At 58.0% G+C, this 17382-nt stretch overlaps 2 protein-coding genes across 4 annotated transcripts; both read left to right on the forward strand.

The window, feature by feature from the left end:
- The first annotated feature begins 211 nt into the window (after nt 1–211).
- Nucleotides 212–6310, forward strand: FADS6 (fatty acid desaturase 6). Of its 2 annotated transcripts, none has more exons than XM_030461584.1 (7): nt 212–312; nt 1130–1437; nt 2188–2354; nt 2845–3025; nt 3789–3976; nt 4452–4631; nt 5675–6310. In XM_030461584.1, the coding sequence occupies exons 2-7, from the start codon at nt 1134–1136 to the stop codon at nt 5822–5824; spliced, it is 1170 nt and encodes a 389-aa protein (XP_030317444.1). In that variant the 5' UTR covers nt 212–312; nt 1130–1133; the 3' UTR covers nt 5825–6310. The 2 variants fall into 2 exon arrangements, with proteins under 2 accessions (XP_030317444.1, XP_030317443.1); XM_030461583.1 differs by lacking the exon at nt 212–312 and adding an exon at nt 802–881.
- Nucleotides 6311–9517: 3207 nt separating this feature from the next.
- On the forward strand, nt 9518–17339 carry FDXR (ferredoxin reductase). Of its 2 annotated transcripts, none has more exons than XM_030461578.1 (12): nt 9518–9590; nt 10291–10391; nt 11509–11604; nt 11864–11986; nt 12524–12637; nt 13185–13286; nt 13617–13724; nt 13948–14032; nt 14662–14861; nt 15136–15307; nt 15864–16037; nt 16770–17339. In XM_030461578.1, exons 1-12 carry the CDS (start codon nt 9548–9550, stop codon nt 16898–16900), a joined length of 1449 nt encoding a protein of 482 aa, XP_030317438.1. In that variant the 5' UTR covers nt 9518–9547; the 3' UTR covers nt 16901–17339. The 2 variants fall into 2 exon arrangements, with proteins under 2 accessions (XP_030317438.1, XP_030317439.1); XM_030461579.1 differs by lacking the exon at nt 9518–9590 and adding an exon at nt 9963–10194.
- Nucleotides 17340–17382: the final 43 nt, after the last annotated feature.

A 17382-nucleotide genomic window follows, 5' to 3' on the forward strand; every position in this document is an offset into this window, starting at 1 on the left:
CAGGTCTCTAATGCACCCTTGGCTCTGTCCCTTCTGCAGCTGGCTTGACTTTTAATTTGTTATTAATTACCTTGACACCCCCCCCCCAACCTCCCCATAGTATGCTGATAACCCACTGGGTCTTGGTGTATCTTGGGTGCAAGGTTTGCTCCCCTGGGGGTCTCTACATGGGTGGGCTGGCACTGGAGGTGCTGAGCCTATCCCAGTTTGGGGCTGGAGTAGCCCAGTGATGGCTACAGCAAACCTGCCTTGCCTGGGGATTTGCAAAAGAAAAAGAAATACAGCCCCACAGCAAGAAGTGATGGATTTTTAGTGTGTTTTTGTGTTTTTTCTCCATATAGAAATGGGGCTCATGAGGTCAAAGGCACCCCAAAGGATCTGGAGCAGGCAGGACACGGAAGGCAGCCTCAGTCGTGTGCTGCTGCTCCTTCCCACAGCCTGCTCCTTGCTGTGAAAAACGCTGTTTCTCTCCCCAAACCGGCTCCCTCGCAGGACAGGCAACGTTTCTTTCTGCTCCCCGGCAGAAGCGAAACCCTAACCTGCTTCTCGATGCTCCGCTTGGGTATCTTGAGGCTATTTTTGGCACTCGGCTCCTTCTCCTCCAGCATTTCCACTGCCTCTCTCCACCTTTCCCCCCCTCCTTCCCTACTTCCCTGCCTTCACCCTCCCCATCCCCCGGGCCCAGCGTTCTCCCCATGGCCACCGCCGTCCTCTGCAGCTCTCCGAACCGGGACACCGAGCCGTACTGTGGCCAGGGCTCATCTGCATCCTCCCTCCTCCCCGTCCTCCCCCGCTCCTCCCTTCCCCAACCCCCGGCGGCACCGCGGGGCGCCCAGCCCGGACCCGGGCACCCGACGCCGGGAGAAGCACCCTGGGCTGGCGTGAGTAGGGGGCTGTGAGGTGTCCCCAGGGTGGGAGCTTGGTGGGCTCTGCTGCTGCTGCCCTCTCCGCTGGTTGCGTCCTCCCTGGCTTGGTTCCCCCCCCTCCTCCACCCCCATCCCTGTCCTTCCCATGTCCTTCAGCGGGAGCTGCCAGGAGCGTGTCCCCGGGGATTCGGGGGGCTCCCAGGGGTTTGGAGGGAGGCTCCCCGGGGCTGGCGGTGTTCCCCTCTATGGCCTCTGTCCGGCAGGGAAATGTCGCTGGAGGATGGGGACCCGGCGAGGCAGAGGGGACAGCGGGTCACCGGCCAGGTCAGCGGTACCCCCCACCCCGGGGGTCCCCACGGCACCGGGACGGAGGTGCCGGCAGAGGGATGGAAACCGGGACCAGCGCTGGGTGACGGGAAGGTGACAGCCAAGGGGACAGGGCAGCGGGAGGAAGCGCTGATGGCCGAACTCTCGGAGCTGGTGCAGAAGGTGGTGCAGAGCAGCAGCTGGTGGGACCGGCGCGGTGTGGACATCAGCATCCTCACCTGCAGCCTCCTCCTGCTCCCGGCAGGTAGCTTGGCACCCCCCCAAAACCATGGCTGGGGGGTCGGGTATGTGTGTGTGCGTGTGTGTGTGTGTGTGACCTCCTCCTCAGGGCGTTCACACCGTTGTGCAGCGTCATTTGATCTGGAAGCCTCTTAGCAGCCTATTAAGCCCGTAACAAATCTGCACCGACCCCTTCACCCCGAGCCGCGGGGCACCCTGACCCCATGTGGGTGACGATGGCACCCGGGGAACAGCCTGGGGGAAGGGGACAGAGCCCGGGCCGATGGGTGCAGGGCAGGCAGTGGCATGTCCCCAGCTGCACCCTGGCGTGGGGCAGGGAAACTCTGGTGGATTTGGTGACAATGGCTCTGGCAGGGGCAGGAGGACACGGCTGAGCACGGAGCTCTGGTGACATGGCTGGAAAAAGCTGCAACTGGCTCCCATTATTGCTCCTTCTCTTCTCTTTGAACTCCTGGGGATGCTGAAATCCTGGCAGGGCTGAACATGTCTGCTGGAGCTGTGGGATGGGACCTGGCACCAGTAGTGGCTGGTGGCTCTGTGGTTGGAAGTGGCCAAACCTCCAGCAGGATGGCCAGCCTGGCTGGGCTGGGCATGCCAGGCAGTGCAGGGGAAGCTTTCTGGCTGGCGTGGGTTGGATGCCTACAGCTCCATCTGAAGAACAGGTTTAGGGCAGTGGCTGGAACAATTGGGTGTAGCAACGCTTCCAGCCCGGGTTAGAGGATCACGAGCTCCTGCCTGGCTGGTTTCTCCACAGGGTTCCTGTGCCTGCGGTCAGCCCAGGCCATCCCTTTCCTGGTGGGTGTCCTCATCCTTGGCGTGGTTCATCACACTTTGACTGTGAAGGGCAGCCACCTAGCCAGCCACAATGCCTTGACAGAGTCCAAGTCCTGGGGCAAAGTTTGGGCCATCTTCTTCATCGAGGTGAGCAGGGCCACAGGGTTTGGGTGGTAGAACCCCAGAAAAAACCCATCAGCATCTTGTCAGTACCCCAAACCCTTCAGGAACAGCCACCAGAGAACGAGATAGATTAAAAACCTTCATGATCCATGTGCAAGAGGGTTTTATGAGAAGCAACACTACAGCAGAGAGCACTGGGAAGCTCCCTGCTGGTGGGGCTTTGCCTGGAAGCAGCAGGGTGTGGGGACAGCCCCTGTGACATGCTGTGCGCCCAGGTTTTGTGTCCATCCCCTTGGCCTTGGGGCTGCAAGAGCAGGACAATGTGTTGAGGAAATGTTGGCAGTGCTTTCCAGTGTTTAATCCTAAGAAGTCTGTTTCCAGACTGGTTTGGAACCTGTAGGGGCTTGGAGCACCTCCCCTGGGTGCAAAACATCTCCCCAGGGGGGGAAAATCTCCCCCAGGACCCTGGTGTTTTGGCCACTGGCATCACCTCCCCTTTCTCTTCCCTCCCTAGCTCTGCTCAGCTTTCACAGCTGAACAAGCCACCTACAACCACGTGAAGATGCACCATGGCTACACCAATGTCATTGGCCTGGGGGACTCCAGCACCTGGAAGTTGCCTTTCCTGAACCGCTACGTCTACCTCTTCATTGCACCTCTTGCAGTGCCCATCATAACCCCTCTGGTTGCTCTTGGTACATGTCCCAGTCACCCTGGGGCAGGGTATTGGGTCGCCACCAAAGGGTTCTGCTTCCTTTAGAGGCATCACATTTACTTACAGCAATGTGACACGGGGCTGCAGGGGAGGCAGGTGATGCTGCACCCACTCCAGGGAAGGGTTCTGCTGCATTTCTCCTTCCTTCTGGTGCTCAGACACATGTCACACCTTGGGTCAAATGTTGGAAGCTCTGGGAAAAGCCATCATGAGTCTGAAGTGTCCCAGATTCAGACCTCTTGATTCAGTCCCTCTTTGGTTCAGACCCTTGACCATAGCAGGGTTCAGTGTCATGTGTAGGTCCCTGGCTGTCCAGAGCATCTCCCAGGGTGTTTGCTGACCATGTACAGGGTGGAGGTGTTGGGGTCTGTAGGGTGGGACACAATGAACTGGGGCAGACAGAGCAGGAGCTCAAAGGGAGTGATGCTGCCATGCAATGAGGGAGAGAAGAGCTCTGAAAATAGCAAGAGGCTGAGGAGGCCTGTCCTGTGAGGCTGGACACAGCTCTTGGCAGTGCCCAAAGTGCAGATGATGGGTAAGAAATGAAGCTGCAGCCAAATCCTGTGTGGTGATGCCCAGGTGGAGCTGCTGCTGGGGGGAGGTTGTGAGCTCCAGCCCCAAAACCCAGTGGGTCAGCAGGGCTGGGGGGGTTGGTCCAGCCTGGAGTTTGTTGGCAGCTGGAGGAGCCATGGTGAGGAATCATCAGCACCTTTTCCATCTGCTGCTTCTCCTTCCTTGCACAGATTTGTTGAGGAACGTGGAGTGGAAAGCAGCTCTCCGGACCCTCTGCTGCATGGTTCTGGGTCTCTACTGCCATTACTGGCTGCTGCTCCATGTCTCAGGCTTCCAGTCACCATGGTCCATCCTGCTCTGCATGCTGCTCACCCGCTCCCTCCTGGCCCATCCCTACATCCATGTCAACATATTCCAGGTAAAGACCTGAAGCTCTGAGATGTTCCAATGGTGCTGGAGGCAGGACAGCCACCACCCAGTGCTGGTGACATAACCCTGACACTGATGGCTGGAGCTGCTTTGGTTGTCACCTCCCTTTTATGTTGTCCTCATGGGAAGGTGCTGGGATGGGGGGTGGTGGCCCTGGGAGGAGCTCAGGGGAGAAGAATGCAAAGGTCCTGGGTTGGCAAGAGGCTGGTGGCACAAGGTGGTGGCACAAGGTGGGTGTGAGACAGATCCCAGCTGCTCCTTGGTGGCTCCAGGGCCAGACAAGGCCACGAGGGAGCGGGTTTAGGGATGAACCCACCTTGGGGATTGGCACCAACCCCCAAAATGTGGCTCAGCCTGGCTGTCATCTTTGTGTCCTTGTGTGGCTGGAGCTGTGGTTTGCTCTGGCAGGAAGGGGCTGGGGTGGTGGGGGGTGCCCTGGGGTCCCCACCCTCCCTCTCCCACAGCACATTGGCCTGCCCATGTTCGCTCCCGATCGGAAACCCACACGGATTCACCTGATGAGCCTGGGGGTCCTCAACCTCCCCCGCAACCCCCTGCTCGACTGGTCCTTTGGCCACTCACTCATCAGCTGCCACGTGGAGCATCACCTCTTCCCCAGCCTCTCCGACAACATGTGCCTGAAGGTGAGGCAGCCCCCAGGGCTGGCATAATGTGCTGGGAGGTGACATGGGGACCAGAGCATCCCTCTCCCTGCCACCAGCCCCCTCTGCACTGCTCCGCCCATGCCAGAGACTCCTCGCTGTTTTGCAACAGCTCCCAACCCACCTCCCTCCATCCCCACTCCTGGTTCTCCTGGGTTTCCAGTCCCTGCCCCCAGTTCCAGCTGGAAGCAGCAGCATCCCAGCTGCCTGGCATCCTCCTGACCCTTTCCTTGGGGGAACATCCCCATGCCACCCAGCCTGGCATTCCTTTCAGCTGGTGTCCCAGCAAACCTCCTGTAGTTACTGGTTGCTCTGAGATGGGTTCAAAACCAGGGCTCCCAGCACTGCCCCAGCTGAAGGGGATCCCAGGGCAGATCCTTCAGCGTGGGATTTCCAGTCTCAAGTCGAGAGAAAAATTAAGAAGCAGTGAGAAGGGAGCAGGAGCAGCAGCAGGTTTCAGGTCGTGGCCTTTGCTGGAGCTGGTGGGGCTGGTAGGACCTGCCTCCTGCAGAGGTGTCTTGCAGGGAAGGGGTAATTACCCTGGTGGAACCTCCCAGCCCCACTGCTGCGTGGGCACACGGGGTGCAAGGGATGAGCGTGGGGGGGTGGGTGGCTCTGCCCCAGGGCACCACTCCTAACCTGGGGCCTGTGAAGACATTCTGCCCGGGTGAAGTCCCCGTGTCACTGCAGCTGGAAGTCACCAGCCTCTTAACTTTCACACAATCCCAGACTGGTTTGGGTTGGGAGGGACCTTAAAGCTCACCCAGTTCCAACCTCCTGCCATGGGCATGAACACCTCCCACTGTGGCTGCTCCAAGCCCCATCCAACCCGGCCTTGAACACTGCCAGGGAGGGGACAGCCACAGCTTCATGGCAGAGATGATGGTCTAGCTGGTGCTGCTTTCTCCTGCCTGTCCTGGACATGTGGGATGGGCCTCCTGGAGAACTCAGTGATGCCTCAGCCTGGGAACTGTGTACAGACACTGGGACATCCCCCCAGAGGTGACTCTGCCTTTCCTCTGCAGATCAAACCCGTTGTGTCCCAGTACCTGAAGCAGAAGAAGCTGCCATACAATGAGGACACCTACACCTCCAGGCTCCAGCTCTTCCTCCAGAGATACGAGGAGCTGATGGTCCATGCTCCCCCCATAACAGAGCTGGTGGGCATCCAGTGAGGACAAAACCCCCAGGCTCAGGGGGCTGCTCCCCATGGGGACTTGTGGCAGGGATGGTTGGAGCAGGATGGGGACTCTGCAGACTCGTGCCTGGGATCATCTCTCTCCAGCACCTTCCTTTTGGCTTGATAATTATGCACAGAACCACCACGGAGGAGATCCGGGCAGCACAATGCCATGGATGGAAAAGGGGGATCCCCAACCCCCATATTCCCAGCCATGTCTTGGTTTTATCCACTCTGCTTCCACGCTTGGGGAGGGGAAACCCCAGTCTGCTGTGGGACCTCCCTGCAGCAGGGCTGGGGGGATGCAGCTCTGTGTCCAGAGCATCCAGAGCCAGTTCCTGGCTGAAAGCTACTGGGATCTGCAGGATGAGGCTGCAAATATTGGCTCAGGGAAGGGACGTGGCTGTGTCACTGCTGCCTGTGCTTTGCCTGGCTTGGGGGTAGATCAATCCCTTCTAGGAACAATGATTTGGTAATTTCAGCCTTAAGGTGTTGCAGTGAATCCTCTTTGTTCCCAGGGGTTGTTGCTGGAATGTTCCATGCCCAGGGCAGGGCTGGGAGGACCCTTGTCCCAGTGGGGTTGGATCTGTACTGGGGGACTGGAGGGGACCCCAGACCCAATCCTTGGTGTTGCAAATGTTCAGCAGGGAATTTGTCCCCCACCCCACTCCAAAATCCATCCCGGCATCATCCCAGGTGAGGAGCTGGCAGCAGGAAAAGGCAGTCAGCCCAAGTGGGAGCAGGGTGGGGGTCAGGGCATGACCAGAGGTGATGAGGGCATCACATCTCTGTGCTCAGCTCTGGTGAGGCCACACCTCGAGTCCTGTGTCCAGTTCTGGGCCCCTCAGTTCAGGAAGGATATCGAGGTCCTGGAGCAGGTCCAAAGGAGGGCAACCAGGCTGGTGAAGGGACTCGAGCACAGACCCTATGAGGAGAGGCTGAGGGAGCTGGGGGTGTTCAGCCTGGAGAAGAGGAGGCTCAGGGGAGACCTCATCACTCTCTAAAACTCCCTGAAAGGAGGTTGGAGCCAGGGGGGGGGTTGGGCTCTTTTCCCAGGCAACTCTCAGCAAGACAAGAGGGCAGGGTCTTAAGTTGTGCCAGGGGAGGTTTAGGTTGGAGATGAGAAAGAATTTCTTTCTGGAGAGGGTGATCAGGCATTGGAATGGGCTGCCCAGGGAAGTAGTGGATTCTCCGTGTCTGGAGATATTTCAAAAGAGCCTGGATGTGGCACTGAGTGCCATGGGCTGGGAACTGCAGCAGGAGTGGATCAAGGGTTGGACTTGATGATCTCTGAGGTCCCTTCCAACCCAGCCAATTCTATGATTCTATGATTCTATGATTCTATGATCCATCTTCTCCTTCACCCCATACAGGAATGGCCTCAGACCCACTGCAGAAGTGTCCCCAGGTGGCTGTTGTGACACGGGGCCAGAGCTGGGATGGGTCCCCGTGCAGCAGCTCCAACATCCTTGGGGATGGGGGGAAGGTGACCCTGGATTCCCCCCAGCATGACCCCTTTGGCATCAGAACCAGGGAATTTGGGATTTATCCTGGGGGATGCCGGTGCCCAGGGCTGGTTGTGTCCCCCCAGATGGGCCCCACGCCCCTTTATTGATTCTCAGGACATTGTGAAACACACAAAGGGCAAATTCTTGCCCTTTGAGTACAGGTTCTGCTGGGTCTGTGTGTGTGGGGGGGGAGCTGGGGAAGGGGATGGCTGAACCAGGGTGCTCCTGGGGTCACCTGGGGCTCGGGGGTCCCAGAGACCCTCCCCAGAGCTGCTCTCCTGCCCCTTTTGGTCTCTTCATTGAGCACCAGAGCTTATGTGTGCTCAGTGTGCCAGAGGAAAGGTGCTCCCGGCTCCCTCGGGAATTCCCGGGAGCATTCTCGGGAATGCTTTCGGTTCTGAAGCGTCCCCGGGCGGTGGGAGGAGGCTGGACACAAAACGCTCCTTCTCCTCCCTGGTTGCAAGAAAATGTCCTAAAAAATGTTTGTAAGCGCTGATCGAAGGAGCAGCCCTTCCCCCAGCTGGGAAAAGGGGAAAAAGCTGGGAAAACGTGTCTGGTGTCACAGGCAGTGCCATCTAAAGGCAGCTGTGTGCTAGCGGGAGGGAATTTATTTGGGATATACGTGGATTATTCCCTGTCAGCAGAGGTCAGCAGGGGAAATGATGATCTCTGGGGTACCCGTGCTCAGAACCTCCTCAATTTCTGCATCGAGCAGCGCCCCAGATTTAAACTCAGCCCTTTGAGGGGGCGATTGCAAAGGGGTCAGAGCTGCAGCTCCAGCCTCATCTCTCGGGGCTGGGATTTGCTGAGCTGAGCTGGGACCTCAGGGCTGCGGCTGGGAAGCTGTCAGACAGCCCGGTCCTCACCGCATCCCCCGGAGGAGCCGTGTCCCGGGAGCAGCTGCCCTTTCTGGGCCCCTCAGTTCAGGAAGGATATCGAGGTCCTGGAGCAGGTCCAAAGGAGGGCAACCAGGCTGGTGAAGGGGCTCGAGCACAGACCCTATGAGGAGAGGCTGAGGGAGCTGGGGGTGTTCAGCCTGGAGAAGAGGAGGCTCAGAGGGGACCTCATCACTCTCTAAAACTCCCTGAAAGGAGGTTGGAGCCAGGGGGGGGTTGGGCTCTTTTCCCAGGCAACTCTCAGCAAGACAAGAGGGCAGGGTCTCAAGTTGTGCCAGGGGAGGTTTAGGTTGGAGATGAGAAAGAATTTCTTTCTGGAGAGGGTGATCAGGCATTGGAATGGGCTGCCCAGGGAAGCAGTGGATTCTCCATGTCTGGAGATATTTCAAAAGAGCCTGGATGTGGCACTCAGTGCCATGGGCTGGGAACTGCAGCAGTAGTGGATCAAGGGTTGAACTCGATGATCTCTGAGGTCCCTTCCAACCCAGCCGACTCTGTGATTCTGTGATTCCCGGGGCAGCTTTGCAGGAGCCCAGGACCCAATTTGCAAGACCCAGCGAGAAAGCCGTGGGGTTTAATGACTCTAATTAACATCTGCTTCTAGCTGTAAACTCCTCTCGTTCTTAATTGCTTTTAAAAAGCCCCGGGAGCGCTCTCCTGCGCGGTTTGGCATCTGTACAAGCCCCGAATGCCTCCTGGCGCTGCGGAGATGATTTCTCTGCCCCGTGTGTCACCCGGGGCTGAGGAATGACGGGGATGCTCTTGCACGGGAGGTGTGAGTCTGGGGGTTTGAAATGAGCCAAGTGATGGGGATTAAGGTGGGGACAAAGCAGGGACGGTGGGGGGAGCCGGGGCAGGAGCCCCGCAGCAACATTAATTATCCTTAATTAATTAATTATCCTTCTGCACGGATGTTTTATCCTTTCCTGCGGGTCTCCCCCGGCGACGGGGTTTAAAGAAGGGGGTTAAAGCAGTCCCGCAGACTCCCACAGCCAATCCCTCCCGGCAATTAAGGGATGCGGGCAATTAGCGGACGCGGGGATGGAGCCGGTGCGGGGGAGCCCTGGGTACCGCGGAGGCCTCGCCATAGAGAGCGGCGGCGCGAGTGACCCCGAGACGGCCTCTCCCTACCGCCCTCTCTATGGTACCGCGTGTTTCCGGTAGCTGCCGGCTGCCATTGGCTGGAGCAGCGTGGGCGGAGCGCCGGTTCCCTTTGGGGGCGTGGTTATGCAAAGTAGAGCATTTCCCGTCTCGCGATTGGTTGGCGGGGATGGGGGCGGGGTCTCAGCAGCCGTAGCGGCGGCGGCGTCCGGGATGGTACCGGGCAGCGCGTGCTGGGGAGGCGGCGGGTCGCGCGGTGAGGGGCGGGGTCTGTGACGTCACCGGGAGCCTGGCGGGATAGGGGGGGACACGGACACGGACACGCGTGTCCCGGGAGCGGGGGGACAAGGGCTGTGAACCGGGGCTCCGGGCCCGAAGGGCTGCGCGGGAAACCGACCCCGGGCGAACCGGGGGGAACCGGGACTGGGAGAACGGAGGCTGCGGGAGAGACGGGGCCGGTGGGGAGGACAGCGAGCGCGGGAAGCAGGGGCTGGGGAACCGGGGCTGTAGGGGCACATGGGGCGTGGAGGTACCGGGGCTGTGCGGGAAACCGGTCCCGTGGGCCCGAGCGGCTGCGGGAGCTGTGCCCGTGCTCCAGCTCTGGGGGGCTGCAGGCCCGCGGGTCTGGGTTGCGGTGCCCGGTGCCCGGCTCGGGGGCAGCTGACACCCCCCCGGTTCCCCCCTCGTCCCGTCCCAAGGCCTCGGGTTTCGCGGAGCGCGGGAGCCGCCGGCCTTGACCTCGAGGCGGTTCCGCCTCAGACCCCCCCGGGGGCCGAACCACCGGGCCGGTACATAAACCCCGTCCGCCCTTCGCAGCCCCGCTGGTGCCATGGCCGGCGTGGGGGGACGAGCCCCGCTGGGTGGGTGCTGGGCTCCACGGGAGGGCTGTGGCCGGGTCCGGGGGGTGGTGGCACTCGAGTGGCATCGTCACCTCCTGCCTGTCCTCCCTGTCGCAGCGCTCCGGAGGTGCCTGTCCTCCCCCACGGCCCCCGCCCCTCGTGTCTGTGTCGTGGGCAGCGGCCCTGCCGGCTTCTACACGGCTCAGCACATCCTCAAGGTACCAGGGAATTGGGGGGTCTGGGGGCGAGGAAAGGGACCCCCCCCCCTCCAGATCTGAGGGGGTCTGGGGGCTCCCAGTCCTGCTCTGTGGTGTCAGGGCAGCCCTGTCCTCGTTTGGGTTTCCTTCCTCCTCCTCTTCCCCTCTCCCTGTTTGCTTCAGCATCCTGGGAAGATTCCTCTGCCTGTGCTCCTGATCCATCCCAGCTGGATCCCTGTGTTCGTGCCTCCAGCTCCCAACTGCTGCTGGTCCCAGGAATCCAGCCTGGACTTTCCCAGGGCTGCCCTGACCCCACAGAGCCCTCCTGGGCTCTTCCCTTGGGGTGGGAACCACGCTCCCCATCCTTGGGCCATCAGAACCAGAGCCAGGCCTGGTGGGGCTGCTGCCAGTGTGGCCTCAGGGATTTTTTTTAGGATTCAATAAGTAGCAGAGATCCACTCTGCTGAGAGCTGTGGTCACCTCACAGGGGTGACACCAACTCCTGTGCTAAGGGAATGCACAGGACAGGCTCTCCTGCTGCCTCCTCCCCCAGGTGGAATAAAGAAGGATCACCCCAGAGTGATCCAGCTTGCCCCAGAGTGATCCAACTTGCCCCAGGGTGCTCCTTTTCACCTGGGATGATCCATTTCCCTCGGGGTGATCCTTTCCCTGTAACATTTCTGCTTTGAGCAGTTGGGACCTGAGGACAGCACTGGGTGGCTGGCACTGACCAGGGATGCAGCAGCTTTACCCCATCATTAAAAACCTGCTGCCTTGTCTCTGGGACATGTTGGAGAAGAGCTGTCACTAATCCTCAGGGACAAGTTTCAGGGCTGCTTAATCTCTGGGAAGCTGCTGACTTGGAATATAAGATAACAAAAGCCTTGCACCAAAACATCTGTCTGAGACCCCTTTTGTCAGCCCCCCAGGTGCTACATAATCACCAAGTTAGTCTGGAAGAGGAGCCGGGGAGTAATTGATGGTGGTTGGGGTCATGCTGCAGCTGAACTGGTAGTAACAGGCCCAGCATCACCCTGTGCCTGGAAGAGGCTGTTCCTGGTGATAGGAACCCCCTTGTCCCTGTCCTTCCGGGGCTTTTCTGTCCTCATCCCTGAACTGTGACCTCCTCCTCCTGCAGCACCACGGTGGGGCCCAAGTGGACATCTATGAGAAGCTGCTGGTTCCTTTTGGACTCGTCCGTTTTGGAGTGGCTCCAGACCACCCTGAGGTGAAGGTTGGTGCTTCCTCCAAATGATGGATTTTAAATTTTTTTTTACCTTTCCAGAAATGGTGGTGGGAAGAGTGCCAGGACACAGCTGTGCTTATCTCCCCGGGAATTATCTGCGGCTGTTGCTAGATAAGAATCCCGGAATAACTTGACTCGGGGAGGGGGAGAAGCATCTCAAGGCTGGGGGAGCTGGGAACAGGGACCTCCTGCCAGCTACTGGCCTTGGCTGGGCCATCACTCCCTGGTGCTCCTCTGATCTTGGCAGAACGTGATCAACGCCTTCACGCAGACGGCGCGCTCGGAGCGCTGCGCCTACTACGGGAACGTCACCGTGGGCAGGGATGTGACAGTGGCAGAGCTGCAGCAGGCTTACCACGCCGTGGTGCTGGTGGGTACTGGGACAGAGCTGCCTGAGCTCCCCAGATGTCCTGGACAAGGGCTGAAGGGTTATTCCCCATGGGGAGGGTTTGGAGGAGGTGTTTCTGGGTGTCTTATCACCCTGGTAGACTCTTCCCCAGCCTTAGGGCAGCTCTGGTGCTTTGAGGCTTTTCTGAAGCCTTGCAGGGAATATCTGCTGGAATGTAGCATCAAACAGGGGTCTCTGAAACCCTGCTGCAAGGGGCAGTGGCTGAGGAACCTCTTCCCTTTGATGGCTAATACCTCTTTCCACCTGATGTGGATTTGTCCCTCTTGTTCATTCCCTAGCTTGTCAGGCTCTGCCTTGGCCCAAGGAAGTTTGGTCTGGAGCCCAAGGGATGGGGTGGATGGAGCCTCTGTGCTCAGGCTGTGTAGCCCCTCCATGGGGTATCCTGGCCCTCAGGAAGGTTTGGCAGCTGTGCAGAGACCCTGGCAGCAGCTGGAAAGGGAGATTGGTGTTTTGATCTCAAACCCTGCACATATCTGACTGAGTCTGCTCCTTCCTCAGAGTTATGGTGCTGAAGGCAGCCGGGTGCTGGGGATCCCAGGGGAGAACCTCTCTGGTGTTTATTCAGCCCGTGAGTTCGTGGGCTGGTACAACGGGCTGCCTGAGAACCAGGACGTGAGTACAGCCTTGTGTTTCCCTGCCCTTCCTCCCTGTCCTGCATCCAAATGAAGGCATTCAGTTCCAGATTAAGTCCTGAAAGCCCCACAATTGGAAAAGATTAGCAGGCACCATGTTAAATCCTTCTTAGATGGTCGAAATGTGAACAATTTGCACACCAGTGAGAGAGGATTAGCTGGCGCTCTGGGCTGGCAGCACGTTTTGGCCAGGCCAGATGGGACCCTGGGGGGGGGATGATGCTCTGCTTTGGCCTGAGAAGGTTTTTTGGCCAAAAATACCTCTTGCTCCCTCAGATGTCATCACAGAAAGAGCAGGACAGGGATTGGCTGGGATGCCTGGAGCAGCTGTGTTGCTGTGTGTGCTTGGGGAAGGGGCTGGTGTGGGGTTTATCTGCACCACCTCTTTGGGTTAAGGTTTGGGGTTGGTTTTTTTTGAGAAAAGAGGGGTGGGAGGGAAATGTGGGTGGTCAGAGTGAGTCCAGGTGGGGTGGACATCATGGAGACTGGGTGGATTTACTGATGGATGGGTCTTTCTCTCCCTGCAGCTGAAGCCTGACCTGAGCTGTGAGACAGCAGTGGTTCTGGGTCATGGCAATGTGGCCCTGGATGTCGCCCGGATCCTCCTGTCCCCACTGCAGCTCCTCAGGGTGAGCCACAGGGTTCTGCTGTGAAGGCAGCAGCCTGGGGCCCGATTTCACTCTCTGCTGCATCTCAGCAAAACCTCAAACTCTCCTGGCTTTGGGAGCTTTCCCTGAGGAAGGCTGTTGCCTCTTGGGGGTACCCTGTGGATTCACAGAGCTGTGCCAGGGGCTTTGTGCAGAAGGAGGTGATTTGTTTCCCATCCTTACCCAGGATCACACAGCCTGTTTTTCTCCCCTGCTTTTCTGCTGATTTTTTTTTCACCTTCAGAAGCTGTGCCTTTCCCCCAGCTCCCTCCAGATCTGCCCTCATCCCCCTCTCCTGTCTCTGTCTTGCAGAAGACAGACATCACTGACTGCTCCCTGGCAGCTCTTGCCTGCAGCAAGGTGAAACGTGTCTGGCTGGTTGGGAGGAGGGGACCTCTCCAAGTTGCTTTCACTATCAAGGTGAGGCTGGAGGTGCTGGTGGGCAGCTGTGTCCCACAGCCTTCAGCCCCAGCTGCCTGTTCTTAATGGGGAGGGGTGGTCCAGGGATGGATGGGGAACCCAGATATCCTCCTTCCTGCACTCATTTGCTGGCCCCTAGCCTGGACTGCTGGGGAAGGAGAGCTGGGGCTGTTGGGTGACCTTTTTGCACAGGGGGTGACATCTTCCTACTTGTAATTCTCAGGAGCTACGAGAGATGATAAATCTGCCTGGGACCAGACCTGTCCTGAACCCTGCTGACTTCACAGGCCTTGAAAATGCTGTTAAAGGTGAGGGAAGTTCCTCCAGACAAGGACTTAACCCTGACAGGCAAACATCCAGGAGTGCTCTGCAAATGCTCATGTTATGCATCAGAGAAGCTCCTGCCCTGTGCTCAGTGTGGCAGCCAGCTGGCCATGGTGTGGCTCAGTGCTAGGAGGAAGACAAGGGAACAGCTCATTTCTCTCTTTGTGTGGCCACTTTGCTGCCTGAGAGTGATGCTTACTCTGAGTGATGAGGACAGGAGGTTCAGGAGGGCTGGGGGAACCTTGAAGGAGAAATCCCAAAGCTATTGATTTAAGAGCTTCCTGCAGAGCTAAAAAGAAAACTCTGAGTTCAAGGGTGTCCAGAGACCTGCTCTTCTCCACAGGCTGATGCCTCTGAGCACCAGCAAGACAGCAAAACTGCAGGCTTTGATTTGTGTGTCCCACTGGCTTCAAGCCTCAGGAGCTCTCCTGGTCACTTTGATTTGCAGTTTGTCATCTCAGAGGCGTGGGGCTCCCATTGACAAACTCCAAATGGACCCTCAGATACCACTGAACCTGCCTGGACAAGCTCTTGGCTCCCTGCAGTGTCCCGAGGGTTTTTTTGTTTTTTGCTGTGGTTCCTCTCCTGAAGCTCACCCTCTCCTCCTTTCTAGATGCCCCCAGGCCCAGGAAGCGACTGACTGAGCTGATGATCAAAACAGCCCTGGAGAAGCCTGGGGAGAGGAAGATGGAAGGGCAGGCAGCAGCTCCCAGGGAGTGGGGGCTGAAATTCCAGCGCAGCCCCCAGGCAGTGCTGCCCACAGCTGATGGCAAAAGGGCAAGGGGCATCCGCATGGCCCTGACCCACCTGGAGGTACAGGCTGCTGGGGGGCTGGGGATGAGGCAGGATGCCCTTGGGAACCTTCTCCAAAGGCAGCTTTGTGTTGGAGGGGCTGCTGGCAGGTCCATGGGGAAGGCAGTCCCACCACCACGAGCCTCTCCGTGTCTGAAGGGAGCTTGTTCCATGCTGCTGCAGAGAGACTTCTAACAAATTCCCAGGGATCAAGGGTGCCAAAGGGGACTGGAGGAGGCTGCAGCTCTGCATCTGGTGACTGTCTGGTGGTCAGCAGCCTCTCTCTCTCTCTCAGGGCTCAGGTGACACTGCCAAAGCTGTTCCCACAGGAGATATGGAGGAGCTGGAGTGTGGGCTGGTGCTCAGCAGCATTGGCTACCAGATCCTGCCCCTGGACCCAGCAGTGCCCTTTGACACCCAGCGTGGCATCATCCCCAACAGCTCGGGCAGAGTGGAGGGGGTCCCAGGTCTGTATCCCTGGGGATATTCATGGGAAATCATGGGATATGCCAAGTGCAGCTGGGTGTTGGGATGGAAGCTCCATTTCCCAAGGACACTGATAGAAGGTGGTCACACACTTGAGTCTCAGTGTCTCCGTGGACACTGGGAAATGAGCTGTCTCTGTCAGGTGTTGGGACCTGGCCTGTCCCCAGCTTATGTTGGGGATGTCCAGGTTTGCAGCAAACAGTGCTGTGTAGGTTTAAAGCTCTGTAGATGTGGTGCTGAGGGACATGGTTTAGTGGTGACCTTGGCAGTGCTGGGTTAATGGTTGGACTTGATGGTCCTGAAGGTCTTCTCCAGCCCAAACAATCTGATGATTCTGTTGGCCCTTGGAGCCTGTCACTAAAGTGATGCAGCTCAGTGCCAGTCCTGGCACACACAGATCCCTGTGGCAGATCCACACTCTCTGCCCACCTTGGGCAGATTCTCCCACTGCCCACAGCTTGATGTGATACCCAGGGAAGGGCTCACAGCCAGGAGGATCCCTGCCCTCCTGCTGGTCTGAACTGTGTGTCTGTGCAGGTCTGTACTGCAGCGGGTGGGTGAAGAGAGGACCCACAGGTGTGATCATCACCACCATGAACGACAGCTTTGACACTGCCCAGTCAGTGCTGGAGGATCTCCAGGTGGGGGTGCTGGATGTGTCCTCCCCCAGAGAAGGCTTTGGGGCCGTGGGGAGCCTCCTGCAGAGCCGAGGTCAGTGGGAGAGTGTGTGTGTGTGTGTGTGTGTGTGTGTGTGTGTGTGTGTGAGCCACTGTCACAGCCAGCAGGAAGGTGTAACACAGCCAAACTCCTGGATTGGGGTGTTCTGGGGCAGTGAGTCCCAGAAGCCACTTTTGGATGTGGAGTCCAAACCAAGGAATTGTGTTGTGCTGCTGTTCTGTTGTTTCAAAGCCCAGGGAGAGCAGCACTTAAATTCCCTCAGCACCATTGCTGAGGTTAATGACCACTTTCTGGGAAGGGCCATTAAAAGCATCACAGACCTTGGCTTAAATGTCACTGTCACTGCCTAGATAGTGAACTCTTCCTTCTGAGTGGCCTTCCTGGCATTCCTTCCAGGCAAGATTGGGGAAAACATTAAAATACCCAAGGGAGCAATTTGTTGTTGCTGTGTTTAAGGGTGTTCAGTTCAAGTTTGTGTTTTGCCTCCAAACCATCTGAGGTTGTTCAGTGAACTGGAAGCTGTTGGTGTCCCCTAAGGTGATGCCACACTCAAAGATCTGACTTCCCCAAGTCAGCTGGAACCTGACATCCCTCCCTCTCCTCTCAGGGTTAGGATTTATTGTTCCTTTGTGAGGCTCAAGTCTGGTGCTGGGCAAGGGCAGGGTTTGCTGGCACGTCAGGTCAGGTCCCTGCTCACGGGGAGGTGAAGCTGAGGTCATTATCCCTTGATGAACTGATCCCTCCTGTCTCTTGCTGTCACCCCAGGGGTCCATCCTGTTTCCTTCTCAGACTGGGAGAAGATAGATGCTGCAGAAGTGGCAAGAGGCAAAGCTGCTGGCAAACCCAGAGAGAAGATAGTGGATCCTCAGGAGATGCTGCAGCTGCTCGGGCACTGAAGCAGCAGTGGATGGACATGGTGCTGGTGCTGTCCTGGGGCAAGGGCAGGGCCAGGAGCACAGGGCTTGTGCCTGGGGCTGGTGGCCACTCTGGGGAGGTGTGTGCTGACTCGTGAGCCTCTCCAGTAACCATGAACTTTGGGTTCCTGAAGTGTCTCTAGACGTGTGAGGCTGCTGGCTGGCCTTGCATCACTGCAGCCCTGGGAATGATTCTTGTCCTTTGAGTCCTTTCAGCATGGAGTGAGCTGTGGCAGGTGAGGGGAGTTGTGCACCTGGCGGGAGGGCTGCTCAGACATGTGGATAAGTTTCTTGTGTCTTGCTGCTTCCCCCTTTAAGCCTGAAGCCAAATGGCTTTGTGGCCTTGTCGTGTGTGCCTGAGAAAACTTCTTTTAATAATAATTTTTTTTTAAATAAACCCTGCTGGGAAAGCCAAACTGGACCTGCTGCTGGAGTCTGCCTGCTTTGTGTCTGCTTTCATCCTG

Source organism: Calypte anna, chromosome 18 (assembly GCF_003957555.1).
Source record: "Calypte anna isolate BGI_N300 chromosome 18, bCalAnn1_v1.p, whole genome shotgun sequence".
In the NCBI taxonomy this organism is placed as follows: domain Eukaryota; kingdom Metazoa; phylum Chordata; class Aves; order Apodiformes; family Trochilidae; genus Calypte; species Calypte anna.